Consider the following 26161-nt stretch of genomic DNA (forward strand, 5'->3'; position numbering starts at 1 on the left):
ATCTATATGATGCAGAAACAATGGAGGTATTCCAACCATAACTGAGCTATAGAGGCCACCAGGGAGCAACCCCTCCTGGTGCCCCTACCTGCCATCTAACCTGCCTACCCAATTGGGACAGGTGGCGATCAAAAAAGCGCCCTAAAGATAAGAGATTACAGTACATGCCTGATCTGGCCAGGGAGATAAACCTGCAGTGATCAAAAAAGCGCCATAGAGATAAGAGATTAAGGTACCTGCCTGATTAGGCCAATGAGATAAGAAAATGCCTGTTATCTACAGTTGATAACAGCCCTGCAGCCATATCTGCGCTTTCCTGCCTTATTAGGGAGGTAGATTCAAACTCAGACCCCAAATAAGCGAAGAACAGGGCCTGTTAGAGTAGTACCCTAACAACCTAACTATGATGCAACGCATGTTCGGAACGTATCCGGGGTTTGATGCATCAGCGTTACAACAGTAGGTGTCTTGCGCTTGGAGCGCTTCTTCTTCAATGCAGGCTCTGGACGACTGTTCGACGAGGTCGCGGCGGTCCGCGCCTTCAAGCTTTGCAGCTCGCGCGATAGCTCCTCGACGCGGCTGGCCCATGAGAAGGGATCCAAGACGAACGGAGCCGCCTCGCGAGCCTCAGTGGTACGGCTGGCCGGCTTGGGAGACGGCGGAGCTTGTTGGTCAACTGCAGGCTGGGGTTCCTTTCGTGTCCACCAGAACTCCAACATCTGGTGTTGTTCGTCGCTGTTGTAGCCATCCAAGGCATTGCTGCGAAGCGACCGTTCCACGGAATACATTTGTAGCTCACACTGTTGAGCTTCCGGATCGAGCTCATTATCCGGAATGTCGACCGCGCCCCAGTTGCGCGCGTCGGTGGTCTTGCCTTTTTGCAAAGTGTTTGAGGGACCCTCTCCGCGAGAGTCCGAGCTTGTAGAGTCGGCGCGACGTCTCGCATCCCGACTGGATTCCATCCGGCGCGTGATCTGTTTGCGCTCGGCCGGGGTAAGCGACTGCTCCGCGTAAGGCTGCACATAGGTTGATCCATAGGTGATCTGGACCTGTACCTACAGGTATTTGCAGATCACAAGCCTTGATCTAGAACTGGTATTGATCCACATATCAGGTACCTGTGATCTAGTGACCTAGACCTGGTATCTGCAGGTCAACCTACATGTGATCTGTGTTTGTATGTGTCCTATTATATGTAAAAAAATATACTATCCCAGGATATCAACACACCCATGAACATTACAACTGGCTTACCTTTCAGGTGTAGACTAACACACATTCCAAAACTTCAATATACCTTCATGATTCACAAATGGGGCTTGTGCAATGAGTGGAAAGACAATGAAAGACTAGGAAAAAAATGATAAACACATACCACAAACCAAAACCACATGTGCATTCCTGAGATAGACAAGGCTTGTGCCCTGATACAATGCCTTGAAGTCTTCCAAATGGTTGTGCCAACATTGAGAAAATGTAATGTTTTATGTAGATTGTATATAATTCTGGACTTGTTCAAGCCACAACACCTGAGTAATGCTTGAACTGTAGCTGTATATGTGAATTCTACTGCACTACACTACACATGATACATTTTCCCCACCAATCTGCACTGTAGTCAGCTTATATTCCCAATATACAGATCATACAGGTCAGGTGACGTTATTATTTCTATTATCTCTTCCATTAAGTAATGCATATCAGTGATTAGTTCTCCCATGTAGTAAATTCAGCCATTTCATGCACTGATCATCGTCACTGTCATTAGCCTGATTATACTCCCTTAAAACACAAGTGTGCAAAGATTATCAGAGGTAATCATACAATAATTACATGACCTCCTTTCAATTCCGAGATAATCACGCTGGATATCATTGTGTGCAAAGTGATTATCATTACAAGTCCACGATAATTCGAAGCTCATCTCCAGATAATTAACAATAATCATGATGCATCAGATGCAAAGTAATGCCAGTGCTACCCCATACCTAGCAGTGTAAGGGCGTCATCATACGCACTTGCATCTTTGAGGAGATCACGTAGCTCTCCACGCAAGGACTGTATATAGGCCAGGAGATCAGTAACCCTCCAGTATACACCATCATTGATGCACTTACTAGTGTATGATCGAGCTGCTCGCCATCAACACCTTCATGCCTAGTGGTATCATATAAAGCCTTACACTCATCATGCATGCGCATGTACATCGCGGCCTGCTGGTGCGCGTACACTTTGTGTCCAGCTGCACAGCCTTCTCGATCAGCCACACTAACCCATGCCTTACCGAGTGTGTCAAATCCATGTATGGCCCGACGGAACTCGGCACAGAGTATGTTGACCTCTTCGTCGTGCCGGGTCTTCTCTGCTCGTGCGCGCTGCCATTGAGTAAATTCAGCTATGTAGACGATCGAGGTCAGGTTGTGGATCATAGCATACTACCCCAGATATGCAGGCTACTTACCGCAGGTTAGCCACTGGGGCCTACTTGTACTTGTGGCTGGCATCGGGTCTCCTTCTACTGTCCGCTTGCGGCCGCTTTGACGTTTCTTTCCCTTGGGGGGTGTCTCAAATACCGCCCAGATCCAGGATCCCGATCGTCTGCTATCGCCTTCGGTGCGTGGAGTATGGAGGCTGGTGATTGACAAATCACTCTTCTTGTTGATAAGCTGAAGGCGAGACGAGACATCGTCGGCGGCAGATTTCGAATCCAGCAGAAGACGCAGCGTGTTGATGCGTCCAAAATTGTGATTATACCGATCTGCCAGTTGTTGTGTGAGCCGACGCGCGGCCACAATCTCCGTGTTCGCCCGTGTGTGCGCTTTGGTACCGCTCGCGTGAGTCTTCTTGCTGTCAAGGAACACCGCGCCGTGACGAACTGATTGTCGAACTTCTTCGAGGCAGTCAAAGGCAAGTCCGATACGGATCTTCAGCTCATAGGTGGCTAGCAGCCTTAGGTTGTACTGCTTGAGCTCCGCACCGTTGAAGTCGGATGGTAGACCGAGTACGACAGCCTCCTCCCCGTCGTCATCATCGTCATCGTCGTCAGGTGACATCGAACCGTCGCCATCGCCAGTGGAGAGCGAAAGCAAGGGCATGATCTTAGGCTGAAGAGCCCACCACTGCTTGAGCTTGTCACGATACGCGGCGAGGGAAGCGGGTAGGCTGCGTGTGGCATCGTCGGTAAGCTCAGTGCCATCTCGAACCATCTGCTTGCGCATCCGCAGTTTGTATCTACATCCAGCATAATCAGTATGGCTTCAACAGAACAGCTGCGTGATGCTCACCGGTCTGAGTCAAGCTCAATACCAAGTTTGATGAATTGTGCCGCACATTTACGCAGTTCGGACGCCGCTGCATCAGCGTGTTTGTCTTTCCCGCTCTCGTGGATCTCGACCAAGTTCTCGAACGCCTTCTGATGAGTGGGAACTTTATGGTGTGTTAGTGTATAGGAGCTCGGGCGAGTAGGTGGTTACGTACATTGTGAACGGTCAAGTACATAGACGCTGCGCGAAAACATGGCTTCCTTCTGGTGGAAGGTGCTCGGTGTAGGCGCAGAGCTGTTGATCTCCATGTTGGCCCATTCGGTCACATTTTTTGCGGTTGCAAGAGCGGTGAGACTCCCCAGGTATACGGTTGTCCGAATTTGGCCCTCGTAGGCCTCCTTGAGTTTCTTGGACAAATGAGAGCCTGTCGTGGTGTCAGTAACTGCCCCGAGTTAGTGTGGTGTGGCTTACCGATGTTCTCTAACTTTTGCCTGTTCCAGAAGTTGAATAAGTCATTCAACACGTCGTGGTGTGCACCGGCCGTCATCTCGCGTGTCGTAAGACCAGCGAAGTTGAGCTCGGCCCAAGGTGTCTCGACGCCCTCACCGTGGCTCAGGCCAAACCCGGTGGTGTATGAGAGCGCATAGACAATCTGACAGAGTTCCTTGTGGGCATGGCTGTGGAATTTTGGCAGGCAGCACAACAAGTCCTCCACCAATGGCACGAGGTCGGGGAAATGAACACGGAATCGTTCCAAGAGCTTTCGCAGATACATGCAGATGACGTTGTACGTGAATGCACGCTCTTGAAGGTCTTGTGTTCCGCGCAGACCGCCTTGAAGCGCCAGGTCCATGAACAGATACCTATATATATGAACCATCAGTACACGGACCGACATGCAATCAAACTTCGTAAACGTACCGCTCGCCGGTGATGAGATCGACAACTGCCCCAGAACGAAAGAAAACATGACGACATGTTATAGCCACAATGCCGCTGAGCTCAAGGAAGCGGAATTTTCCCAGGCGCTGGGAACGTGTGACCTGGAAGCCACTGCACGTCTCCACCTGTCATGTTGGGCGTAAGTACAACACCTCCGAACGAGCGACGAGATAGAACGTACCACTTTGGTCTCATCATCCTCGTAGGATTTGGCAACGACTGGACGCACAATCTCAGGGGATACAAAGAAGCCGCTTCCGACACCAAGGCTCGTATCGTTAGGGTCGATTTTCTTAGACTTCTTGTTCAAGCTATAGTTACCATCACCGCCCAGCACGATTCGATACAAGTATCTAAAGGCTCCGCAAAGGTCAGCGAACGCATGACTAACAGGGGTCAGAGACGCACCTCAAATGCTCGGGTGTCTCTTTCCAGTCGTCAGGCAAATTGAACCCAGGGGAAGGGCAAGCCACGCAAGGCACGGTCAAGTCACCCTTCGGACGATTAGGGATGTTGATGTCATGGTACACGCCCGCACGTTTGCTCATAGTAAGGTGCGTATAGAGACGAGTTACAACCCGGAACTCTCGATAGCGATCCTGCCGCAGAATGAGGGTGGTTCGCATGAACGAGTCGCTGGTTTGCTTACCTTGACGTTGCTTGGGAAAGCGCTATCTGTCAGACGGGCGAGCGTGCACAAGAAATCGTGAGTGCTGATCTTGGCGGTCAGCCACACGGTATGCCACATTCGCAGAAGGTCGATGGTGAAGCCGCTATGAGGGGAGCTACGCGTGGCGGGGAAGATACGACTGCGGACTAGCTGAGATGTTATAGCCAGACGGTCGGGGCAGTGACAGTAGACAATCTTGCAGTGGTGGAGACCGTTGGTGTGCCCGATGACGAAGTTTGCTGGTGTCAAGTTATCGGAGGCGTCAGGACAACGCGCTCCATGATGGCCAAGGTAAACGACCAGGCCGAGGTCGGCCAGAGCGTGGCGTGTGTGGTACTTTCCATTCCAACGTCGAACCCAGTGATACCATAAGTTCTGGTGGCCCTTGACTATGCAAGTTCGACACTGCGGGAGAGTTTGGTCGCAATCCATGCAGCGATACCGCGCGTCAGAGCCGCAAACACAGGGCTGGGCGATTGGGGCTTCCCAGGCGAGGAGATCGCCAGCGAGGAGATCAAAGTCTTCTCGCCATGCTTCCAATACATCAGAAATGGCCTTCTGCAGAGCGGAAACATCAGGCACATTTTAACGGGAACCAGCGTGTGACGCACCTTGCCCTTGCGCTTACTCGTGTTCTTGACCGGCTCTGTCTCAACATCTTCCCATCCGCTGCCGTCCAGTTTCTGTACTGTAGCACCATTGGCGAGTTGCGCAGGCGACGTCGTTTCCGGTGGGTCTACGGCAAGCTCTTCGTCATGGGGCGATGCTAGTCGCGTACGCTTGGCAGGCTGGGGAGTATCGACGACGGCTGGACGCGTGCTCTTTGTGGCAAACTTTGTGTTCTTGACCTTGCCTCGCACCTTGCGGAACGCAGACTTCGAGGTCGAGGCTGAGTGTGGCATGACGAGAGTGAAGACGAGGACAGGGTGAGGGTTGGAGATGTGGAAGCATACAATGAGCCACAGGTAGGTAGGCAGCACGGTGCTTTGACTACTAATGCCATTGTATCTATCTTTCATTATGCCCCTGAGTGACTCGGTGGAGCAGGTGTCTGGTACTGTCCTATTCTATCGCCGAACTCCCCTAATGAGCAGTCAACACATGGGATGTATCATATTAACTATCTACAGTGGAGAGGCTACATTATTTATTGTAAAAAGAAGCTAGCGTCCGACTCTGACATAGGGAACGCGTGAGGTACAAGCGGAGCACGACCGGAATATTGGAAGAACATATGAACATAGAAGGCGGCGATTTCTTTCTCGAGATCGTTGATGACGCGTGGTTCGCTGGCAGTCGTGAGCGCGGACGCGCCGCGAACGTTGGGCGGGCAGAGCGGCCACTGCATGACTACCCTACGCAGTGCTTTGAGACATTGGACACGTCCCTGAGGAATTGGGTTGGCGAGACCCTGCGGTGTGTCGGGGAGCGTGTTGAGCTGCAGCAGGTCGTAGTTGGAGAAGACGTGCGAGAGAACCTCTTCGCGCTGTTCTTCGGCGTGGGCGTGCGCCGGGCTGGGAACGAGGACACGATCGAGCGCAAGTAACTCGTGGCGGAACCCCAGCTCAAACATCTCCCAGATGACTACGGGCCGGACGATGGCGGGTACTTCAGCGAACCGTAAGGTAAACCAAGGCACCGAATGGGAGGCGTCATTATCGTAGTCGTCGAGATCGAAGACCTTGCCGAAGACCTTGAGGATGCCGTCCAAACGTTTGCTCCGAAGGGTAACCGTGGAGCCCTCCGCATGTCGTGTCTCGACCTCACCGTTCAACACATCGCGCCACCATTGGGTCGGGACTTGAGTAACGCCGCTGCCAGGAACCCTCAGGAGGTACAACCACGCCGGACGGAGACGAATCCAGTTTATGAAGTAACACGAGGTACGTTCCGGAGTCGTGCACCCCAGGAGCAAGGCCGGATCGGGGATCCAGTAACCCCACAACTCTGAGGCGGGTTTAGCCGGTTGTGTACGGTCAGTAGATAGCATGGCTTCGCGCCACGCCGGCAGGCTAGGAGGCATCCATTCGTGAGTGAGGTCTACGAACTTGTCGCGGCCGCGAACTTGGCTAGGATGTACGTTCCCATCTGAAATGTCTGATTATCAGTACATTGCATGCAGACACGTTAAAGTTGTCAAAACTCACAAGGCTTTTTACCCGCTGTCTTCTTGGATGTTCTCTGAGCACCCGTCTGCGCTCCACGACCGGATGAAGAAGCGCTCTGGGTTGAGGCGGGTTGTGCACGGTAGTCGCTGAGGTCGTCTCGGAGGAGGAGCGGTGATTCAGAGATGTCGAAGTAGGAGAAAGCGGACTGTGAGACAGCCGCGAGATGACGGGGACCGCTGAGGCCAGAATAGATCGGCGTAAGACCACTGACGAGCGGTTCGGTAGTGATGTATTCTGTCTCGGGCTCGCGCACAAGCACCATTGCGACCACCGAGATGTTGCTGGTCAAAGTGACCGCCGGCCTCAGAAACCACACGGGAATTCCAGCGTGGTAGAGGTGTTGGACATGAGCGGGATCCGTCGTGAATGCTCCCATGTACTCTTTTGCGACCTGGCGGTACCCCGAGTCGTCGGGTCGCTTCATGATGCCCGCGAAGTCCAAGAAAGCCCTAGCCATCAGCCAAAAGCGCTGGACTTGGCGAATCTGGATGCAGGCGTCGCGCAGCGTGGAAGGGAAATACATTGCACGCTGGAGAGCTTGGTGCATCTCCCGCTGAAGACGCTGCAGCTCGTTGTTGTGCCCGACGTTCTTTGTGTGCTCGCCGATTTCGATCGTAAGTTCTTCGACGAGTAGGCGCAGGGGTCGAAGCTTGTCGGCGGACAGAACTCCTAGACACTTGAAGGCAGAGCCCCCTAGAAGCTGGAAGTCGATACCCGGCAAAGGTGTCCACCACAGAGCTGCCCAAGAAGCTCCCATAGTTTCGTGTCGTCGGACTGCAGTGAGATACTCGTAACCCGGGGTGTAGATCTGAGGCCACTGCAGGGGATCATAGATACTGTATCTAAAGTCCTTACAGAGCCTGACTTGGATAACGCCGACAGGAGGTCGAGGAATGAAATCCATGTTTGGCGACGTTGCAGCGTATTCCGGCGTCATGTCGATGTGGGCCGCCGAGAGCGCGTCCTGTCACTCTAGAATACCTGAAACTAGAATGAGATACTATCACGGCCAATGCGCTTCTAACAGCACGTACTGGGGTGTATAGGCCTTACGCGAGGAGCGAGCGCCATTTCGCCGGGCGACGCAGAGTGGGCTCCCGCAGAGCTCATGCTTGACCGGCACAGAGAATACTGATCGTGACGGCCGGAATGTGGGTTGTATTACGGGTGTACTACATTATCCTATGGTCTCCTACGACGGCAGTGCTTGCAAGTATTGTCCTGGTGTGATTGATAGGCGAATGTCGACGTGTTGAGGCTTTCGACCAAAAGGTGGAAAGCCTTGACTGATCGAGGGGCCTCAAAGGCGTCCTCAAATCAATCGCTAGTATGGGTGCAATAAACGTCAGCAGTCGCAAGCCGTCGCAATGTGCGAAGGCAGGAGTGGGGAGCGTCGGATGCGGGGGTCAGAGACGAGAGTGGAGGAGTAAAGAAGCGTGGTGCTGGGACTTTGTATGCGGGAGAGGCAGACCAGACGCAGCGAAGGTGAGCGAGCGCGGTGTTACAAGCGCTGTGGTTGGATGCGAGAGAGGAAGACGAGTTTTGGATGCGAGAGGGGAAGACGAGAGGTGGGGTGAGCGAGAGCGCGGCAGCGCTGCAGCGCGCGCGCAGGACTGAGTTCGGAGTTGCCTACAACCCTGAGCTCAACGTGCCGGCACCCTGAGGAAGCCTGTACAGAAGTGGTAGTTCGCGCCTTCGTCGGCGCTCCTCCTCGTTACCAAATCCAGCAGCTCCTCGCGCGCCGATGCCGTGCTGCTCTCTCTGCTGTCCGCTTCAAGTCCGTACCTCCAGCTACTCTCATGCGCTTGTCAGTGCTCTGTTTGCTCGCTTTGCAACGGTTCTTCGCTCGTTCTCTCTCTCTGTCATCCACGCCTCTGCCGTGTGCCTGTCGCATCGCGTTCCGCCTTGGTATAATTACACACACTTGCTTATGCGCTGGGAGTCTGACTCGTCTCTATCTGCAGCAGCTAAGGCGACAACTTCCCCGTGCTGAACATTCGTTCGATGGAGCCAATATTGCCGGAAGGAACACCGATGTAGAGTAGGTATTAGGTGGGATAGGGTGGGACAGGATATCGCGTACGGGTGCATCAACTGCCATGGTACGTAGCACCCGCTACATCGAGCTGCTGACCCTTTTTCTGTGCACCCCATCTCCTACGCAAGTCTCGTTCCCCCACGCACGCATACATTTTCTTATAGGTACTACTTTGCATTCATCGCTCTCCCGTTACACCGGACTTTATGTCTCGCGAGGGTACTCGAACGACTCTGAGTCCTCGAGTACCCGGGATTCAATCAGCGACACCACTGCCAGATTCTGGACGATCGGCCCATCCTACTGGTGCCTTTGACTCCCCGGACGGCTCCTCAACAATTGGCACGCCACCCCATGGCGGAATGGTCCCCGCCACACCTCCATTTTTGGGGGGCATTGTTGCCAAACTCCATAAAACTCGCGCTTTGGGGCCTGCGAATGGCTCTCGTCCAACACCATGGTTGACAACCGCGTCTCTATCATTGTCGGGAGGTACTTGCCGCCTCGTGCGAGACTCGCTCGCGCGCTGCGCCTCTGCCCTCTCGGCGCAGCGCATATGCTTCAACCTAGTTATGGTCAAACCACTCGACATACTGTGGGGCAGGTTTTCGAGCTGGTACGTATCCCAGCTGTATAGCGTTTGAAGGAACATACTAACGAGTATGCAGTGCCTTGGCGAGGAACGCTGTCGTTACCACTGTTCTCTCCTGGCCAAGCAGATGTCTCCCCGCGACCGACGGAATTGCTTCGAGGAGCTCGCGAACCTCGCGCCACCTGGCTATAGCGAAGACACCTTCGATCGTTTCTGCGCCGAACAAGCTACAGCACCCAACCCGTCGAATATCGAACCAGGCGCGTGGCGCTTGCTGTTCCCCGCATCACCCTCCCGGCGCCGTGGACGTTCGAGCACGCTCGGACAGATAGCCACTCCGAGGGTCAACGCAGGCACCGGAACTCAGGCCACCCGGTCGGTAGGACGCCCCTCGCTCCGGCGACGGTCAGTGAGCGTGTTCGTTTATCTCCGAGTAAGTTTGTTGCACTTTTATCTCGACGCGATGCTCAAGAATTTACAGGATCACTGTCAACCGTTAATGGTGATCGTCGAGGGCCTATACAATGAAGGCGTAACCACCTTTCGACTCGCTCAAGACAAGATCAAGAATGCTCTCGCCGCTGACCCCGATGGCGGTGATCGGGTGCGTCTGGAGATGTGGGTTCGAGCGCAACGCACCTGGGTGCAGTCTGCTCGGAATGACACACAGTATCTCCTTCCCGGAGAGGGCCGCGTCTATCGCAAGCGCGGTGTCAGCGCCATGCCAAACTTCGAGGGATACGCTAGCGTATGTTTACCCCTTTGTGAATGTGCCATCCCCTGGCTGCCAGGGGATGCTGGCCCTCCTCTGTTGTTGCGCGAAGATGCACCATCCACTTCCCATGCAACGTCCTTGCACGTGTCCCCCGCGACGTCCTCGCACGCCATCCCCGCGACATCCTCACACGCCATCCCCGCGACGTCCTTGCACGCCATCCCCGCAACGTCCTCGCACGCCATCCCCACGACGTCCTCGCACACGTCCTCCCTGGCCAAACGTACAGGCACCGTTTCGGCTGAACACTCTGTGAAGAGACGTCGTGTCGAAGACATAGCTGTCCCTCACGCTGGCAGGAAGGGCAAGCAAGTGGCGCGTTCGCTGTCGTCCATGGACATCATCGAGCTGACAGACAGTGAAGACGACGAAGCTTGGCCAAGCAGCCCTAGTGTACAGCACGATATCATTGTAATTTCTGATTCAGAGTAGCAGGCTCAGTTGGGAGCTACGTACGGTTTAGTTCATCGGTTCAGCGGTCCATAGCATAGAATTGAGTATCAATTCGCACTCGATACATCGCAGACACTCATTGGACTCCCTCGATTGACACGTCAGGCTTATTCCTCTCGTCCACGTCTCGGTCGCGCCGTGTCGTGTCACGCTTGATCACGCTGCAAGTGGTGAAAGATGACGTCACGCGTCGTGTAGTCGCGACGCGCTCTGTCACAAGACGCGTCGCATCGCACTGGCGCGTCGGTGGTGTGGTGTCGTGTCACCCCCTGCGTACGGAATGCCGCCGGTGTCCTGCGCCATGGCGGTCGGTGCCTGGCGTAAAGGTGCCGTATTGCTGTCGCTATGCCTGGCACGTCAATAGCGGAGAGTCGTGTCTCGCATTGGCGTAGCTGTGGCCGGTGGCACAATGGCTACGTGGAGTAGGCAACCGAAATGGAGATGTTGTATTGTGCTAGATCCGCGGCATTCTGCCCGTAGCCAGCCACATCCTCGCCTCACGCAATAGCCGCGTTGGACCTTGCGCAACTACAACAAACTCCTCACGCCTACCCTGCCAACAAGCTCTCTTCGCCCCCTTCGCATCCTCAACGCCACTATAACACTGCTCATCCCGTCTCTTGCACCCGGACTATGGCCAAGAAATTGCCATCATCGAGGTCTTCCTCCCCGTCGCCACCTGCCGTGAAGAGACCAAAGAACCCTCGTCGAATTGTCGAGTCGGACGCGGAGGACAGCCAAGAAGAGACAGCCGTCATGCCGAAGCCTCCTCCACGCCGGAAGGCCAAGACAGATATCATTGTTGAGATCTCAACGGACGACGACAACTCAGATGATGCACAGCAGCGCGAAGAGTCCGTTCCGCCTAAGCCGGGTATGCCCAAGCCGAGGAAGCCCCGCGGCAAGGGCAAGCCCAAAGTCACTGAGCCGTTGACTGAGGACGAGGCCCCGTCCGTCAAGGGCAAGAAGACTTGGGCCAGGCGCATCGAGTGGAAGACCCACTTCGTACCCGCTCAGGCATACCTAGCCTCTCGGTTCCGAGAGTGGAACATCGCCACCAAGAACAGCGCCGCAGCCGTCGTCATAGACGCTGCACAGTACATTGTCAAGCACTGGGACTTCACCGGTTACCCTGCAGAGGATGTTAGGAAGGTGGGTAGTCGTCTTACTTTGCTGAACCCGCGCTGATGGTGTCTACAGGCTGTCAGGAACTGGTTCCGCAACCACAAGAAGCAGTTCGACGAAGCCGGAGAGCCGATAGCCACCACTCGAAAGTCTAAGAAGACTCATCCGTTGTTGGCACGAATGAAAGGTCGAGGACCAGCAGCGTCCACTCTGTGGGCGCGGGCTCATCCAGATCGTGTGGACGAGGAACTCGGAGAAGGCGACAACATCGGTGATCAACAGAAGGTCGTGGCTAGGCTGTTCAACAACCTTCCTGCAGAAGAGAAGGAGTATTGGAGGCGCAAGGTACTGGAGGCGAAGGAGGAGCGGGCTGGCAATCCAGACCAGTGCTTCATGTGAGCTATACCACGCACTTCTTATGCATCGCTGACCTCTTGCAGCAACCAAATTGATATCGCCGACGTCCTCGCTGATGTCATGCAAGAACTGAACGGATACGGCTGTGAGCAGATTGGCGCTGCGGTGTTCCATCTCCAGTTTGCCGTCCGTGACATTGAAGGCAAGATTGAGTCCAAGGAGTGAGTGCAATATGCCTCTCTGTCTCAGCGACGTGGTTGACATACATTCTGAACACAGGTTCACGTGTGGGCACATGGTCGATGAACAACCCTTCATGGAGTTTGAAGGGGGTACGCCGCAGAGCGAGTCAGACCGATGGGCACGCTTCATCGGCCTCTCCCTACGTAAGTACTTATCGACCCCTGCAGGTATCGTTGCTGACTTGTCGCTTGCGCCAGCTCCAAACCCTCAGCGGCGCAATGTTCGGTTGAAGTATGACACAACTGGACACCCTCTCCTGCCGCAATGGAATGACGACTGGAACAAGACGCAATCTGCCGACGTGTTCAAGGTCTTCCTGGATGCTACATGGAGTATGTTGGCTTCATCATTGCCACGGACTCAATCTAATGTGCTATGCAGGTTACATACATGTGGAGAAGCCACCGCAACCGCTCGACCTCGCCACCGTGAACAAAGAGCGGACGCACTACCTCCCCACACTCTGGCAGGATATTTGCTTGGAAACTCCGACTGAGCTGAAGATGGCCGTGCTTGTCAGCCTATACGAGCGCATCTACAATGCACAAGACGGAGAACATTCGTTTACTTTCCTACCTGGCGATGACACCACCTTGAAGACAACGATGTGTGACCTCCCTCGCACTCCCGCGAAGGCCCGACGTGTCACTACCTTCATCTCTCCCGCTCGTCTAAGTCACACCGTCACACCAGTCAAAAGCACCCGAAGCGTCAGCGCAAATCTGGAAGGGCTCCCCAGCCGCCTTCTGCTGCCAACAATCCTGGAGGCCAACATCGAAACCGAGCATGCGAACATCGAGTCGGACGATTCGGTGGAGACGGTGAGCATGCGTGTGGCTGCGGAAGACCATACCGCCCCCTCCCCTCAGCCGTCCGACTGTGCGAGCGTATCCGCGGCCGCCGAGGGCAAGCAGGGCGGGAACACCACCGTGTCTGCAGATGAAGAGGACATGACTTCCGTGTCTACGGCTGTGTCCATTGGGCAGAATGCGGGCGCGTCTGTAGACGTGGCGGGTGCAGAGAGCCAAGAAGATGACGAGGACAGCATGTCTATGGCACCAGTCGATGAAGACGACGATGGCAAGAGCGCGTCTGCGGACCCGGAGGTTGAGGAGGAGCCGTCGAAGGCTGCGCGCACGCCTACAGTGAAGCGCAAGTCCAGCTCACAGGGTACTCGGGGAACCACCACGAAGCGGGCACGCATCTCTGGCACCACCGATAAGAAGAAGGCTGCAAGGTAAGATGAATTATGTGTCCATATCCAATGACCTGGCAGCTAACAGCATACCCAGGCTGCGTCCTCAGTCGACACGCGAGACAGCGGTCCCCTCCCGGACCACTCGGGCACAGTCTGCCAGTAAGCGGCCGGTGACGCGAACCCAAGCTCGCAAGAAGGCGACTTGACTTAATGCAACCGTGCTAATATATGTATCATCTTTGTATAATTGCTTGTTGTACCTTGAATCATCATGAACATTATCTACATTTAAGTACTGGTGATTAGCTCATGTGCCTGCGATAATCATCTGGTACACACACTTGATTATCACTGGATTAAGTGTATTTGAATCATAATTATCACACTGACTACAGCAATTAACTCTATGCCCAGCCTCAATGAGTGCCAGATGATCAAGTCTTGATGGGTAAGTTCATCATGAATTTGCACTAACTAGTGTAAGAAGATAATCACTTAAAAGAAATACTTGTGGGCGCGTCGGCGCCTAATTCCTGTTCGCCTTCTGAAGGGCGTACGGCGTCGATCTCGACAACGACCAGTACTACTGGCACGAAACTTTCCAGGGACGTGTATCAATGTGTATAGAACTCGAATATTGCTTTATAATCTCAATAAACGATGTACATGCATCAAAATTGCTGTCTCGATGTCCGGCACGCAGCCACAGTTTGCGAAACGTGAGTTTGGTTTTGTTTGGCCGGATTGTCTTCACCAGGTAATGCTCGCTACGCTCGCAATCATAGAAAATCCGTGTAAAGTAGTGTTTTATTGGTGTTTATTCCTTTGCACCAATTACGGTCAATTCCTCAGAAAAAAAAGGTACCCTTGTAATTGAGCACTTTACCGGGCATTACGGTACTTTATGCGATCTGAACGGCCTGCAATACACCAGTACATTCCCGCAGATTCCGCCGTTTTCGCACCATAACCTCGACTTTACAATGAATGACATTACTTCACGTAGGACAGGTATGATACTATGGTGGAGAGGTGACCAGTAAACGAGCGAGAGGGATGGATAGCCGTAACGTAGGCAGCAACATCAAAGGCTAGTATGTATGGAAAGATTAAGCACTGGGGATTTGGAAGGGCCAGGTACGGTGGAGCATATGAGCGAGACCAGACAATATGTAACAGGTAACCAAGTGACGCGAAGGCATAACAGCGATCTATATGAGGCTGTCCACCGCAGTGTCGCCGGTCGGTATACATTGCATGCAGAATGCGTACCATTGAAGTCGCGACTCATCGCGTGCGTCGCATTGCTAGTCGGCGATGTTCTCCCAATCGACGTTGGCGAGAATGTCGTTCTGCGCCGCGTGACCGTGGAGAGTAATGGCATGGCCCCCACTGCGTGAAATCAAGGGGCATGAGCGCGGTTGCGAGAAGATGAGTGAGCCGTATACGTACGTTGCCGTCATGCAGATGCCATGCATAAGGGCGTGATACCTGAGCGGTTTCGTGATGTGCATGTTGACGAGGATGATCATGTACGCTTTGTATGCGTTCCTGAGGGTTGAACCTGCGAACTCGGTGGTCCTGGACTTCGTCAGCTGCGGATGAACTTGGTCGACGAGGACTGAATTAATCTGCATGGATCGATTTAGTGTGCTCATACTACAAGTTAACGAGCCAGCTAGAGTGTTACTTACAGCTGCAGCAGCCATGGCAAGCATGTGGTCAGGTATCTCGAGCTCGTGCGGTGCAGTCGGAAGCGACAACGTGAGCATCCCGATGTTCTGAGAGCCGACCCTGCAAGGATGCGTGTTCCCAAAGAAGGCGGACTTGACAACGTCGGCGAGTCCCAGTCCTGCAAACGGTTGAGTATACTGGTAGTCGCCCTGTAGATCAGAATGAGTAATATGGACGCCGCATCGGAAGAGGCCTTACACTCGGCAGCTTCGGGTACAAGAAGTTGCTACTCTCGAGCAGATTGCTCACTGCGTCGCGGGAGAGCTTAGCCAGCTGTGCTGCAGGTGGATAGGCACTGGCGGCAGCCTTCTTGATATCTCCACGGTATGTCCGCAAGCGATGTGCAGTCTAATCAGAGGTGTGAGCCATAGCGGTAATAGTTAGCTGCAGATACGTAGACTCAGACTTATGTAGCTTCGGAGGGGGCCAATGTACTCCCGTTCGGACCCAGTCTCGAGGTGGTCGGCTATGTCGTATTGACCATCGAACCCCAAGGTCTCCGCCGCAGTGATGAGGGCATCAAGCGATATCCTCTCGATACCTTGCATTTCAAATGGTGTGACGAAGGACTCAGACTGTAGCACCGCAATGTCGGGATAGACAGTCCCATCGCCGAATGCAAGGAGAATCATGCCCCTGTCAAAGCTGGCACGGAGGACCTCCTGGACTTCGTCAGGACACTTCTTGATATTGATACCAAACCTGTTCTCTGACTTGCGCTTGAGGGCTCTGGTTATATCAGTGTGCAGTAGCCATGCGACCGCCGGCTCGTCGTCATCGGAGTTGGCGCCTTCTTCGGACTGTTCAGAGACGCGGATATATCCAGACGGCTTCGCTATGAGCGGCTTTCCAGCCGATATTGTTGGCATCTGGGCAGGGATCAATTGTATGGGTGGAAGAGATAGTGGGGAATGAATCTTACTTCTTCTTCGAGCTTGCGCTCTCGCTGAGTCTTCTTACTGGTCGCAGCGCGCACCAGTCCTGGAGATACCGGTGCACTAGACGAGGATGATGGTGTTTGCGGGGTTCTCTTGTCCTGAAACGATGCGCGCTGATGACTTGTGACGTCTCGGGACGCAGGACTCAGGTTTGTACTGGCAGAAGGGACTCGAGTGAAGATGACAGCCTGGTATGTACGATCAGACAACACTACAGTACATGTGACATGTGTGTATACTCACCTCACCACCTATATTGAGATCGCCCTCATCGTGCAGCTCCGGTGTGTCATTGTCATCCTCGTTTTCGGAGTCCCCAGACGCCGGCGTATCAGGATTGATATCCTCGCCGTCTTCATTGACGTGCTCCTCACGGTCATATTCAGCATCTTGCTGCCTTGGTGGTGGACCTGTCTTGATGTAAGGGATATACCCAGACCATACAAGTGATATGACATACCTGTGAGCTGCGATTGGCGACCATTGGCCCCCAACCGATTCCCTCCCTCGGGCTCTGGAGTATCAGGCTTGTCGACATCAATCTTGGGGAGAGCACCTTTGCGCTTGACTGCTAAAGACGTTGTCAGCCAGGTAAGAGGTGAAGCAATCATTTAGAAACCTTTCGGAGGTAAGGAGGACGGCGTAGGTGTTCCGACGCCAGTGACAATCTTCCTGGCCAACGGCGGGTTCTGCGACGTCTCCGTTGTATCCGTGGTGAGCTTGGTCTTCACCTTCTTCGTGGATGGCCTCTGCGCCGACCTTGTAGAGTCATCTATTCAATCACGCACAGATGGAGGTGAGAGTGCAGAGTTAGTCTAGCATGAGACGCTGGCTTTTGGAGGAGGTCGAGCTCTCGGCTGTTTCCGTAGCATGTGACTATCTAGCGCCCGTGTAAACGCGTCGACGACGTGTCGCGTCCTAGATTACTGCGACTCCCTCGTTCATGTCTATCTCGCGTGAACGCCCTGCGCCTGCTACACGCTTTCTCTTCTGCTCTAATGAAGGCCGCGCTATTGTATCTGACACGGTCGAATCTGCGCTGCATTACTGCCCTCACGACTATCAGCTCGACGGCATTTGCAAGTCCTTGGATGGAATTGACTTGGTTGCGATCTTGGCTACTGGGGCCGGCAAGACAGCATACTTCACCATGTACATGCTTCTCCTCCGAGCACTCAGCAAGGCCTGTGGACAGCTGAAATGCGACGGTGTCGCTGTCCCGGACCAATCGGCGATGGTCATAGTGTATCCTACTATTGGGCTAGAGACGGAAATGGTACGCCAGCAACGGTCTTGCCCTCTCACTAATGTTTACCAAAAGTATTTAGGCCAAGACCTTCCGAGCTGCAGGCCTGTCTACCCATGTCATCAATCACGAGACAGCGGGTAATGCACGGTTGGAAGGAAGAGACATATGGGAAGATGTAGTAGACGATACCGCCATGATTCTGCTCTCGCCAGAGATGCTATCGAGCGACGTATTTGAAACTCTTCTCCAGAAGAAGGACTTTTCTTCACGCCTGTGTGCCCTGGGCGTCGATGAGGTTCACTTGTGCAACTCCTGGGGAGAGGCATTCCGCCCTTGTTTCCGACACATTGGACTTACCCGGTGTCGTATGCCTTCTCGGACAAGCCTCATCCTTCTTACTGCAACCCTTGCCAAAGGAACCCCGACCACCAACATCATCAGCTCCTTTGGGCTTTGTGCGGGCAACTTCCACCTGATCCGTCGGTCAAATCGACGGCCAGATATCCAAATACTCTTCCGGATGCTCACACGGGGCGTAGGGGGGCCCGCCTTTCCGGACTTCTCGTGGGTTCTCACGAGCGGCCGCAAGACTATCATCTTCTGCCCCACGGTCGCCCACGGCCAGCGCCTCGCCCTCTTCCTCCGTTCACGGCTCCCTTCCCCCGTCGACCCTTACCAGTTCATCCGCACCTACAGCTCTCTGAAGTGGAGTGATTTCAATGAGACGACACTGTGCCACTTCCATGAGGACGGCGGCACCATGATCCTCATTGCGACGGACACACTTATGGTGGGCGTCGACCTACCAAACGTTGACGACGTCATCCTGGCCATCGCTCCGGACACAGTCGACGAGATGCTTCAAAAGATTGGGCGCACTGGACGGGATGCAGCGCGTGTGAGCCATGCGCGCGGCATCGTGTATGTGTCAAAAAGCACCGTGGACGCGGCACGGAAGCAAGTCGGCGCAGAAGTAACGAAGACACGGAAAACACCGGCATCCTCAATCGGCGTGGCAGCAGCCTGCTCGAAGAGGTTGGTCAAGCTCCTCAATCCGGCGATGGCCCGCATGATAGTGGCCGACTGCAAGACGGCCGCTCAAGATGCCATCTACGAGAACCCTGCAGTTGATGAACCTTGTTCCTGCACGAAGTGCCGAGCCCGCCCTCCTCCGCCCCTCATATGCCGCTGCAGTGGATGTGAGCCAGAGGACAACAATCACCCTGACGCAATGAACATGGATCCTCCTGTGCCCGCTCCACCCTTCCTCAGCCGCCTCCCAAACCCCATCCTGAACGTCTCACCAAGTCTATGACCCAGTGCGGCCTCTCCCACTTCCATACTTTCCGCCGGTCTCTTCGCGACAATGCGCCGTTCACTGAAGACCTTCCGGCTTATGCATACATGCCTGATCCTGTCATCCTGGCGATCCTCGGTCACTATGCTGACATCAGTTGCGCTGACGACCTACGCCCGTTTGTGGAGCAGGAGAGCTATCTGCGGGACCACATAGCTTCACTTTGGACTTCCTTTGGTGAGTTTCAGCAGCTCGTCAAGGAGATGCGGGAGGAGGCACGCGAAAAGCGCAACAAGAAAGCACGTGAGAAGTGTCTTGCACTCAAGGAAGCCACTGTCGTTGTCGATTCCACTGGGGCAGCAGAGAGGAGTGTTTTTGACAGCGATCTGGAGAGCGACTCCTCTTCGCTAGAGGACGCATGGGCGGCTCCTACGTCAAGTACGCATCCCCGTCTAGTTCACTTCAACACCCACGTCGAAAGTGTCCACATGGATGGGCTCGAACCGCCGCACGGCAAGGCAAGCGGCACCGCTCGTGTTCAGCCTGAGGCCGAACACCCACGACTTGTCATCAGACTTCCTGCGCCAAAGCCTCACAGCCCAGCGCTGCCGCTGCCGCCGCCACCGCATGGACAGATCAGGTACGTTGACAACACCTTTTTCCAGAATGCATTCACTTATATTGACCTTCTTGTAGTTGCATGTCGACGACTAATGAAGCTAGAGAGGGCACGTCATCGTCCAAGCGCAAGGCTGCAAAACCAGTATTGGCGGAGAGCGGTCACGATGAACATGGCAACGTATCAAGGCAACTGAAGCGACGTCGTATGGATGTACGTATTCTTCTTCGGACATGCATCTCTTTGATATCTGAGCTATCATACAGGATAAAGAAAATGTACCCGTGCGTTAACGGTGTGTTATAGGTCAAAGAACTCCCCAAGTTCCAGTGCGTCTGCGTCTGTCTCCTCTGCCCTGTTACTAGCTAACACATCTGACAATGTCCAGTCCCCGTAGTCGACAACGAGCTCGCCGTCAGAGTATACCACTATCCCTTCTGTCCGCATCGACGATTCCCCATCATCAGCATGCACCTCGGATGGGTCAGCCTCAGCGCCATCATCGCTACCTTCCGGACCACCTTTGCCAGCACCATCTGCATCCCCGGCCTCTTTGGTGTCTGCGCCTGTAATGCCCGATCGTTGTTCATTGTAATGCATACGGCGTGCACGGGACTCCGCCTTCCACTTCTCCAGCCTCCCTTCCCGCAACCCAGCAAGACCTTGAGCGAACAGGTTGACATCGCGCAGCGACGGGTCCGAGTCAGACGAGCCACTGGCCGCATAGTGTTGTCCCTTACGGAAGCGGTGTAAGTCTTCCTCCTTGAATGCTTCGAGGAGTTTTATGACCTCGGGTCGACAGTGCGGAGAGGTATGTGCGCTCCGCCGCTTGGCAAGGCCGAGACCCTCCCGGTACGTGTTCTTGCGTGTTACGAAGTGCGAGACATTTGGCGCGACCACCGTCCGGATGTATGCATCATCCCATTCGGCGTCCTTGTGTTCCAGCATCGTCTCCAAGATGAGGTTGATATGTTCGAGGTGAATGTCGCCTTCGACCCATCTGCCCGACTCGCCTGATGGATTGATGAGCCAGTTCTTCAGGAACATTTCCTTCAGGGCGGGGCTTGACTCGAGCTCGAGATTCACGATCATCTCCAGGGTGTACCCAGTATATTTTGTATGTGATGAGCCGGCAAAGGAGAAGCTCATGCGCTACAGATATTTAGGTGTCAATGTCTTCAAGTCCAGGAATGATCTTGACAGACTAACCTTCACAGCTTCATATACACGGCCAGGATCACCCACTGCGACCGCCTGCGCAAGCTCCCGTGAGAGGATTGATTCGTGCATGAGCATGATGGAGTCGCTAAGGGATTGATCGCCTGCGAATGGCTCCGAAGGTGCGACTGTCGCTTTTTCTTTCCCGCTTTTTGACTGCTTACCCTTCGCTGTCCCAGATGTCTTCAGCACAGTGGCACTGCTGGACTGCTGCACAGATGGCTGCCAAGTTTTGCCATCCGGGATTGCGAACTTGCCGTCCTTCGCAATCACACCCTCACGGGCAGACTCGTAGGCACGCTGGGAGGCGTAACGGTGGTAGAGTGTTGTCGCCATTTCGAGAAGCTCAGCAAGAGTGGGAACTTGTTTATTGGCATGTTCACTCTTGAAGTAGTCGAACAGGTCCTCCGCACCGAAGAACACTCTGAGTGTAAACCGATGTAAGTTCATATTCCGACATGTGCATGATATAGTACAGGTACTACATACCTCCAGCAGTCGAGCATGCGTGTGTCTAGATCCAGCCATGTCCGCCAAGCGGTCGGGTAGTAGTCCCACTTCTTCAAGTTTGAGGGCGCTTTTTGACCAATCTTCCCTGCAGTGTACCCCAGCTTGGATGGATCAGCCGTCAGGTACGACCCCCAGTGGACCTCGTTAAGCATGCTGAGATGTGTCATTCCAGTGTGCCATGTCTTGAGGAAGGGCTCCACAAGCTCGAAGCGGCGGAAATCGTCCTCTTGATCCGCCATGTACCCTTTGATTTGAAGCAGGTGTTCGTAGGTAAGGCCGTCCCCTCCTATCAGGACCAGACGACGATCGTAGTCCTTATCCTTCTGCCCAATCTGACCCAAGAAATCCAGGAGTGCATCACGGAACTCGGTGGTGATGTTCTCGTTTTTACCGACTGTCGGCATAGGGTAGATGTCGGTTTTGTGACGAGGGAGAGGGATCTTTCCGGCGTGCGTGCGAAACAGGGTTGCAAGCTCGGTCTTCATGTCCTCGAGCTCAGGGACGTAGGTGACAAGTGCCTGTAGCCAGTGAAGAGCACTGACACGAGAGGTATGTCCGAAGTCGATCCAAGACAGAAGCTGATTCACAGTGAGATCCTTCCGCTTGTCTTCGCGTATACGACGGAGCTTATCGTCCACATCGAAGGCTTGCGGTGTGAAGTCGAGGACTTCGCTTGCCATTGCCGACATCCCAACCTTCATCGCACTCTCGCGCCCGATGCGCGCCTCGCGACGCTTCAGATACTGCTGAACATTGTCGGTGCGTAGGATCAAGGATCTGGTCAGGTCCCTTCCAACGGTACGTAGCAGATCTCCGTCAAGGACCTATATCAAACATAGTATCAACTGGAGCCTGAGCGAGTTCCTCTATGAGCTCTTCCTAGCGCAGGGTGAGGACGGCAACAAGATCCATGTACCACAGCCTGTCCTGTTGAACTTCTGTGTCTACGGCTGTGCCGGACCGGGAGTGGCAGTGATAGTGGCTGTGCGTCTACCATACGCCAGCATGGACTTTCCTACTTACCATATACGTACATTCTTTTGTTCTGTACTTACTTGGCATCCTGCCATCCCTCCATATGATTCTGGTACGTTCTACGATGTTCCGGACTATTCTAGACAGTGTCCGGATTACTCGCATTACTCAGTCATGGACTATCTGACCCTATGTCGATTATGCTCCCTTACTCAGCATTACTCATCGCTCAGTCAGCGTCCTCTGGACGTCACATGCCCTCTTCCTATACGCTTACTCATTGTCCTCCCCAGTAGTATATAAGGAGGACTCTGCAGGCCTCTGCTCTTCAGTCGTTCTCTCACAGACTGAAGAGTAAGTCCCATACTACCTATGCTTTCTTACATGTTTACTTACTAGTACTTGTAGCCTCTCTTTGTGTGGCTTACAGGTACAGTACTATGCAATCAAGTCGTTCTCTCACAGACTGAAGACCTCTCTTTGTGTGGCTTACAGCCTTCCAGGTTCAGAGTTCATTATGTCCTGCAGCAGCCGCTGTCGTAACTCTGATGCACCACACGCCGTACGCGCCCAGGCACCCCTTATGCACCAACAGCCATAGGTTAGCGAACAACCTGACATAAGCGTCGGAGTTTGTATTCGCCCTCCAAATGCAGTAACTGGCCCCGGGAAAGGCTGCAGGGCCTGTTATCTCAATAGATAACAGGCACTTTCTTATCTCTTTGGCCACATTAGGCAGGCACTTACTGATCTAATCTGCAGGGCGCTTTTTTCGATTACACCTCGCCCAAATCAGGTAGGTGGTCCTAATCCTGGGGTGGACCACCATACAGGGGTACCCCCGGCTCCTCTAGCTCACTCATTATGCGTCCGATTTACTTCTTTTTTTTTTGGAGTATGTGCGCATTTCTAGGGCGAACATAACGCGCCCCTTACGTCGCAAATCGGTGGGCATTTGCTTGTGCTATGGGGCTTACAGATGTTCTACTATAGCAAACGGAGTTCTCCACGTTCTGCCGCCGTTTTGTACCGCATCGACACGCAAACAGACGCGTTTTGAAGGTAAGCACAATATCCTTCGGACGAATCCCTTCGCGCGTGATTTGGTGAAGATCTGGCGGCGCTGCAGCTCATGCAGTGGGGGGAGGGCTGCATACTGCAGCTCCACCAGATCTCCACCGAATCGCTTCGTTCTTTTTGCGACAGGTTCTAATATACGTTTATAATCAGGGCGTAGCATTCGCAGAGGACCGCGCGCACGCAGGACCGCGCGAAGGACAGCATTCTGCTCAGCCACAGCCCCTTTCCCCGGGCGATCGCGCGCCAGCCACTCCGCGTATCGCGACGCGAAATACATCGTCGGAAAGCTGTTGAATGCACCTTCCTGACGGTGCATTACACGTTGCAATCCGACCGCTGGTCGTTCCGGGACAAGGTGGGCCTTCCCCTGCCTCACATGCCCACCCTCTGCTTATTTATGCCCTCCAATGTTGTAGAAACCCGCTTGATCACACTCAGGGATATATGAACAATGTCTCCTATGAGCCTACATAGATCTAGGACCTTGGTAAGATGCACAAAACGAAAATTGGGCTGATTCTTTGACCTGCAGGTTTAACACGCCGCCAGAGGGCGGGATCGTACCCAAATTGCAATCTCTTTGGCAGAAAAGCGTATGCGTATCCTCCGCACAGGATGTCAAAATTTCAGCCTTATCGGCGTCCAGGTGAGCGTGCTGCAGGCTTATCAGTATGGACAAAGATCGCTCATTCCCACACATTTGCTGTGTATTACAACGCGATGTTTACCCAGGCTAGAAACACGCTGAGAATACCTTCACACAGAGCCCAAGATCGTAATTTTCGGTGAAGAAGTCGCAGAGATACGAGCTAATGAGTGTTGCAGGGCTCTCCTGCAGCAACACTAGCTGCAAGCACAGAGAGATATCAGCACAGCCGCCCACACCGTCTTAAGACGGCCTGGGTGGCAGGAGTGCTGGAGCACTGTCTTGGACATAGCTCGCTCGTTTCATCCTCAAAGCTTACGAAACTTTGTACGTAGATAGTGCTATGCATTCGCTACTAGAATATGCATTTAATAGGCTATTCGGCGATGATGTGCCCGCGGTATTGACCATCTAATGTGACATGGTACAAACCACACTATGGCATCACTTCGTTTCCCATCGCTCTGGTATTCTGCACGCCCATACATGTACAGTACGGCTATCGAACGCAAAAAAGAGCGCCGTGATTGACGCATTTCCTGTGGCTGCAGACGCGTTTTTGCCAGAACTGTGCAGAATATGTGTATATTGTGTCCTATGCTACAAACACATCCTATTGGACATTGAAACTCTATATATATGCTATAAGGTGGCCTATGAACAGGAAACAGGCATTAGATAGCTGCTTCAGCGAAGGGATATAGATGAATCCAGCTATAGAGGGGACAGGGGACCAGGAGGATGTATACCCTGCCCCGGAGCAACCAGCGGTCGGATCGCGGCGTGTAGCATACCGTCAGATAGGTACATTCAATGACTTTTAGGAAATGTACTTTATGTTGCAATGCGCCCAGCGGCCGTTGCGTGATCATCCTGGGAAAAGGGGTGTGGCTGAGCAGAGCTTGCTCCGTCGCGCGGTCCCACGCAGATGGAACTCCCTGATTACACATTACAATCAGCACCAGTCGCAAAAAGAACGACGCGATTTGGTGGAGGTTTGGTGGAGGTGCAGTATGCAGCCCTCCCCCCACTGCATACGCTGCAGCGCCGCCGTATCTGCACCAAATCGCCCGCGGAAGGTCTCGTCCGAGAGATATAGTACATACCTTCAAAATGCGTCTATTTCTGTGTTGACGCGGTACAGAACGGGAGCGCAACGCGCGAAACGGCGTTTCCTATAACATGATATTAGCTCTCTTGATACTGGCACTACTACTGCGCCGTTCACCGTCTGAAGTGGCGCGTTCTGAGCGCCCAGTGAATGCGAACATACTGCAAAAAGAACTAAGTTAATCGCATAAGAATAGAGCGAGCTAAGGCAGGTGGGGGTACCCCTGCATGGTGGTCCACCCCAGGATTGGGGCCACCTACCTGATTTGGACGAAGTGTGATTGTAAAAAGCGCCCTGTAGATTAGATTAGTAAGTGCCTGCCTGATATGGCTGAAATGATAAGAAAGCGCCTGTTATCTATTGAGATAACAGGCCCTGCAGCCTCTCCCGGGGCCTCTTACCGCATTTGGAGTGCAAATACAATCTCCGACGCTTATGTCAGGTTGGTCGCTAACCTACGGCCGTTGGTGCATAAGGGGTGCCTGGGGACGTATGGCGTGTGGTGCATCAGAGTTACCACAGGAGGTGCCTGCAGGTAGTGACAGCATTCCTCCATGGAAAGGCGAAGCACACGGTCTCCACCATTCTCAAGCTCTGTTAGGAGCGTGCTGAGCAGAAGTCCAAAGGTCCGAAAATGCGGAGGTTCGAAAACCCGAAAATGCGGTAGTACAGATTCCGGAGGTACGTAGGCTCGGAGTCCGGAGGTTCGGGACGTCCGGAGGTTCGGAGGTTTAGGGAACGATGACTCAGCGGGAGGACTTTGGCGAAGCTATTAGCAACGCCCTGGGACTTGTTCCGTTTGTCCTTAATTTTGGAGGTTCGGAAGTGCGGAGGTTCGGAGGTTCGGAGGTTCGGAGGTTGACAAGTAGTTGGATTGAAGGTAGCGAAGAAGATGGAAGAGAATGTGGTAAACGAGATATTCGAACTGAGTAACTACGGTATTCCAGCTCGGTATAAGTA

At 53.7% G+C, this 26161-nt stretch overlaps 10 protein-coding genes across 10 annotated transcripts; 4 read left to right on the plus strand and 6 right to left on the minus strand.

The window, feature by feature from the left end:
* Positions 1-1988: 1988 nt before the first annotated feature.
* On the minus strand, positions 1989-3053 carry TRAVEDRAFT_113433 (uncharacterized protein; the record flags this gene model as incomplete). The annotated part of the gene is made up of 2 exons (XM_008036021.1): positions 1989-2435; positions 2574-3053. 2 exons carry the CDS (start codon positions 3051-3053, stop codon positions 1989-1991), a joined length of 927 nt encoding a protein of 308 aa, XP_008034212.1.
* A 679-nt stretch (positions 3054-3732) lies between these two features.
* TRAVEDRAFT_85376 (uncharacterized protein) lies at positions 3733-4059 on the minus strand (the record flags this gene model as incomplete). The annotated part of the gene is made up of 1 exon (XM_008036022.1): positions 3733-4059. A coding segment is annotated over one exon (327 nt), but the record flags the coding sequence as incomplete, so codon positions are not given.
* Positions 4060-4083: 24 nt separating this feature from the next.
* On the minus strand, positions 4084-5427 carry TRAVEDRAFT_85583 (uncharacterized protein; the record flags this gene model as incomplete). The annotated part of the gene is made up of 5 exons (XM_008036023.1): positions 4084-4126; positions 4185-4330; positions 4366-4558; positions 4614-4804; positions 4855-5427. Coding segments are annotated over 5 exons (1146 nt in total), but the record flags the coding sequence as incomplete, so codon positions are not given.
* Positions 5428-6022: 595 nt separating this feature from the next.
* On the minus strand, positions 6023-7947 carry TRAVEDRAFT_43093 (uncharacterized protein; the record flags this gene model as incomplete). The annotated part of the gene is made up of 2 exons (XM_008035588.1): positions 6023-6963; positions 7023-7947. The coding sequence occupies 2 exons, from the start codon at positions 7945-7947 to the stop codon at positions 6023-6025; spliced, it is 1866 nt and encodes a 621-aa protein (XP_008033779.1).
* Positions 7948-9538: 1591 nt separating this feature from the next.
* TRAVEDRAFT_43094 (uncharacterized protein) lies at positions 9539-10880 on the plus strand (the record flags this gene model as incomplete). Its single annotated transcript, XM_008035589.1, has 4 exons — positions 9539-9697; positions 9750-10106; positions 10155-10277; positions 10344-10880. The coding sequence occupies 4 exons, from the start codon at positions 9539-9541 to the stop codon at positions 10878-10880; spliced, it is 1176 nt and encodes a 391-aa protein (XP_008033780.1).
* Positions 10881-11534: 654 nt separating this feature from the next.
* TRAVEDRAFT_17335 (uncharacterized protein) lies at positions 11535-14269 on the plus strand (the record flags this gene model as incomplete). The annotated part of the gene is made up of 8 exons (XM_008035261.1): positions 11535-12053; positions 12102-12421; positions 12467-12604; positions 12663-12769; positions 12824-12958; positions 13008-13863; positions 13910-13983; positions 14220-14269. The coding sequence occupies 8 exons, from the start codon at positions 11535-11537 to the stop codon at positions 14267-14269; spliced, it is 2199 nt and encodes a 732-aa protein (XP_008033452.1).
* Positions 14270-15131: 862 nt separating this feature from the next.
* TRAVEDRAFT_17336 (uncharacterized protein) lies at positions 15132-17441 on the minus strand (the record flags this gene model as incomplete). Its single annotated transcript, XM_008035262.1, has 11 exons — positions 15132-15216; positions 15277-15455; positions 15519-15707; positions 15757-15875; positions 16040-16427; positions 16481-16684; positions 16740-16906; positions 16957-17067; positions 17116-17255; positions 17285-17376; positions 17424-17441. 11 exons carry the CDS (start codon positions 17439-17441, stop codon positions 15132-15134), a joined length of 1692 nt encoding a protein of 563 aa, XP_008033453.1.
* Positions 17440-19060, plus strand: TRAVEDRAFT_113545 (P-loop containing nucleoside triphosphate hydrolase protein; the record flags this gene model as incomplete). Its single annotated transcript, XM_008036024.1, has 2 exons — positions 17440-17772; positions 17825-19060. 2 exons carry the CDS (start codon positions 17440-17442, stop codon positions 19058-19060), a joined length of 1569 nt encoding a protein of 522 aa, XP_008034215.1.
* Positions 19061-19961: 901 nt separating this feature from the next.
* On the minus strand, positions 19962-22183 carry TRAVEDRAFT_113893 (uncharacterized protein; the record flags this gene model as incomplete). Its single annotated transcript, XM_008036025.1, has 3 exons — positions 19962-20805; positions 20863-21303; positions 21369-22183. Coding segments are annotated over 3 exons (2100 nt in total), but the record flags the coding sequence as incomplete, so codon positions are not given.
* A 135-nt stretch (positions 22184-22318) lies between these two features.
* TRAVEDRAFT_26340 (uncharacterized protein) lies at positions 22319-22813 on the plus strand. The gene has a single exon (XM_008035342.1). It carries the CDS (start codon positions 22395-22397, stop codon positions 22665-22667), a length of 273 nt encoding a protein of 90 aa, XP_008033533.1. The 5' UTR covers positions 22319-22394; the 3' UTR covers positions 22668-22813.
* Positions 22814-26161: the final 3348 nt, after the last annotated feature.

The sequence above is a fragment of the Trametes versicolor genome (genome assembly GCF_000271585.1).
Source record: "Trametes versicolor FP-101664 SS1 unplaced genomic scaffold TRAVEscaffold_2, whole genome shotgun sequence".
NCBI classification, from domain to species: domain Eukaryota; kingdom Fungi; phylum Basidiomycota; class Agaricomycetes; order Polyporales; family Polyporaceae; genus Trametes; species Trametes versicolor.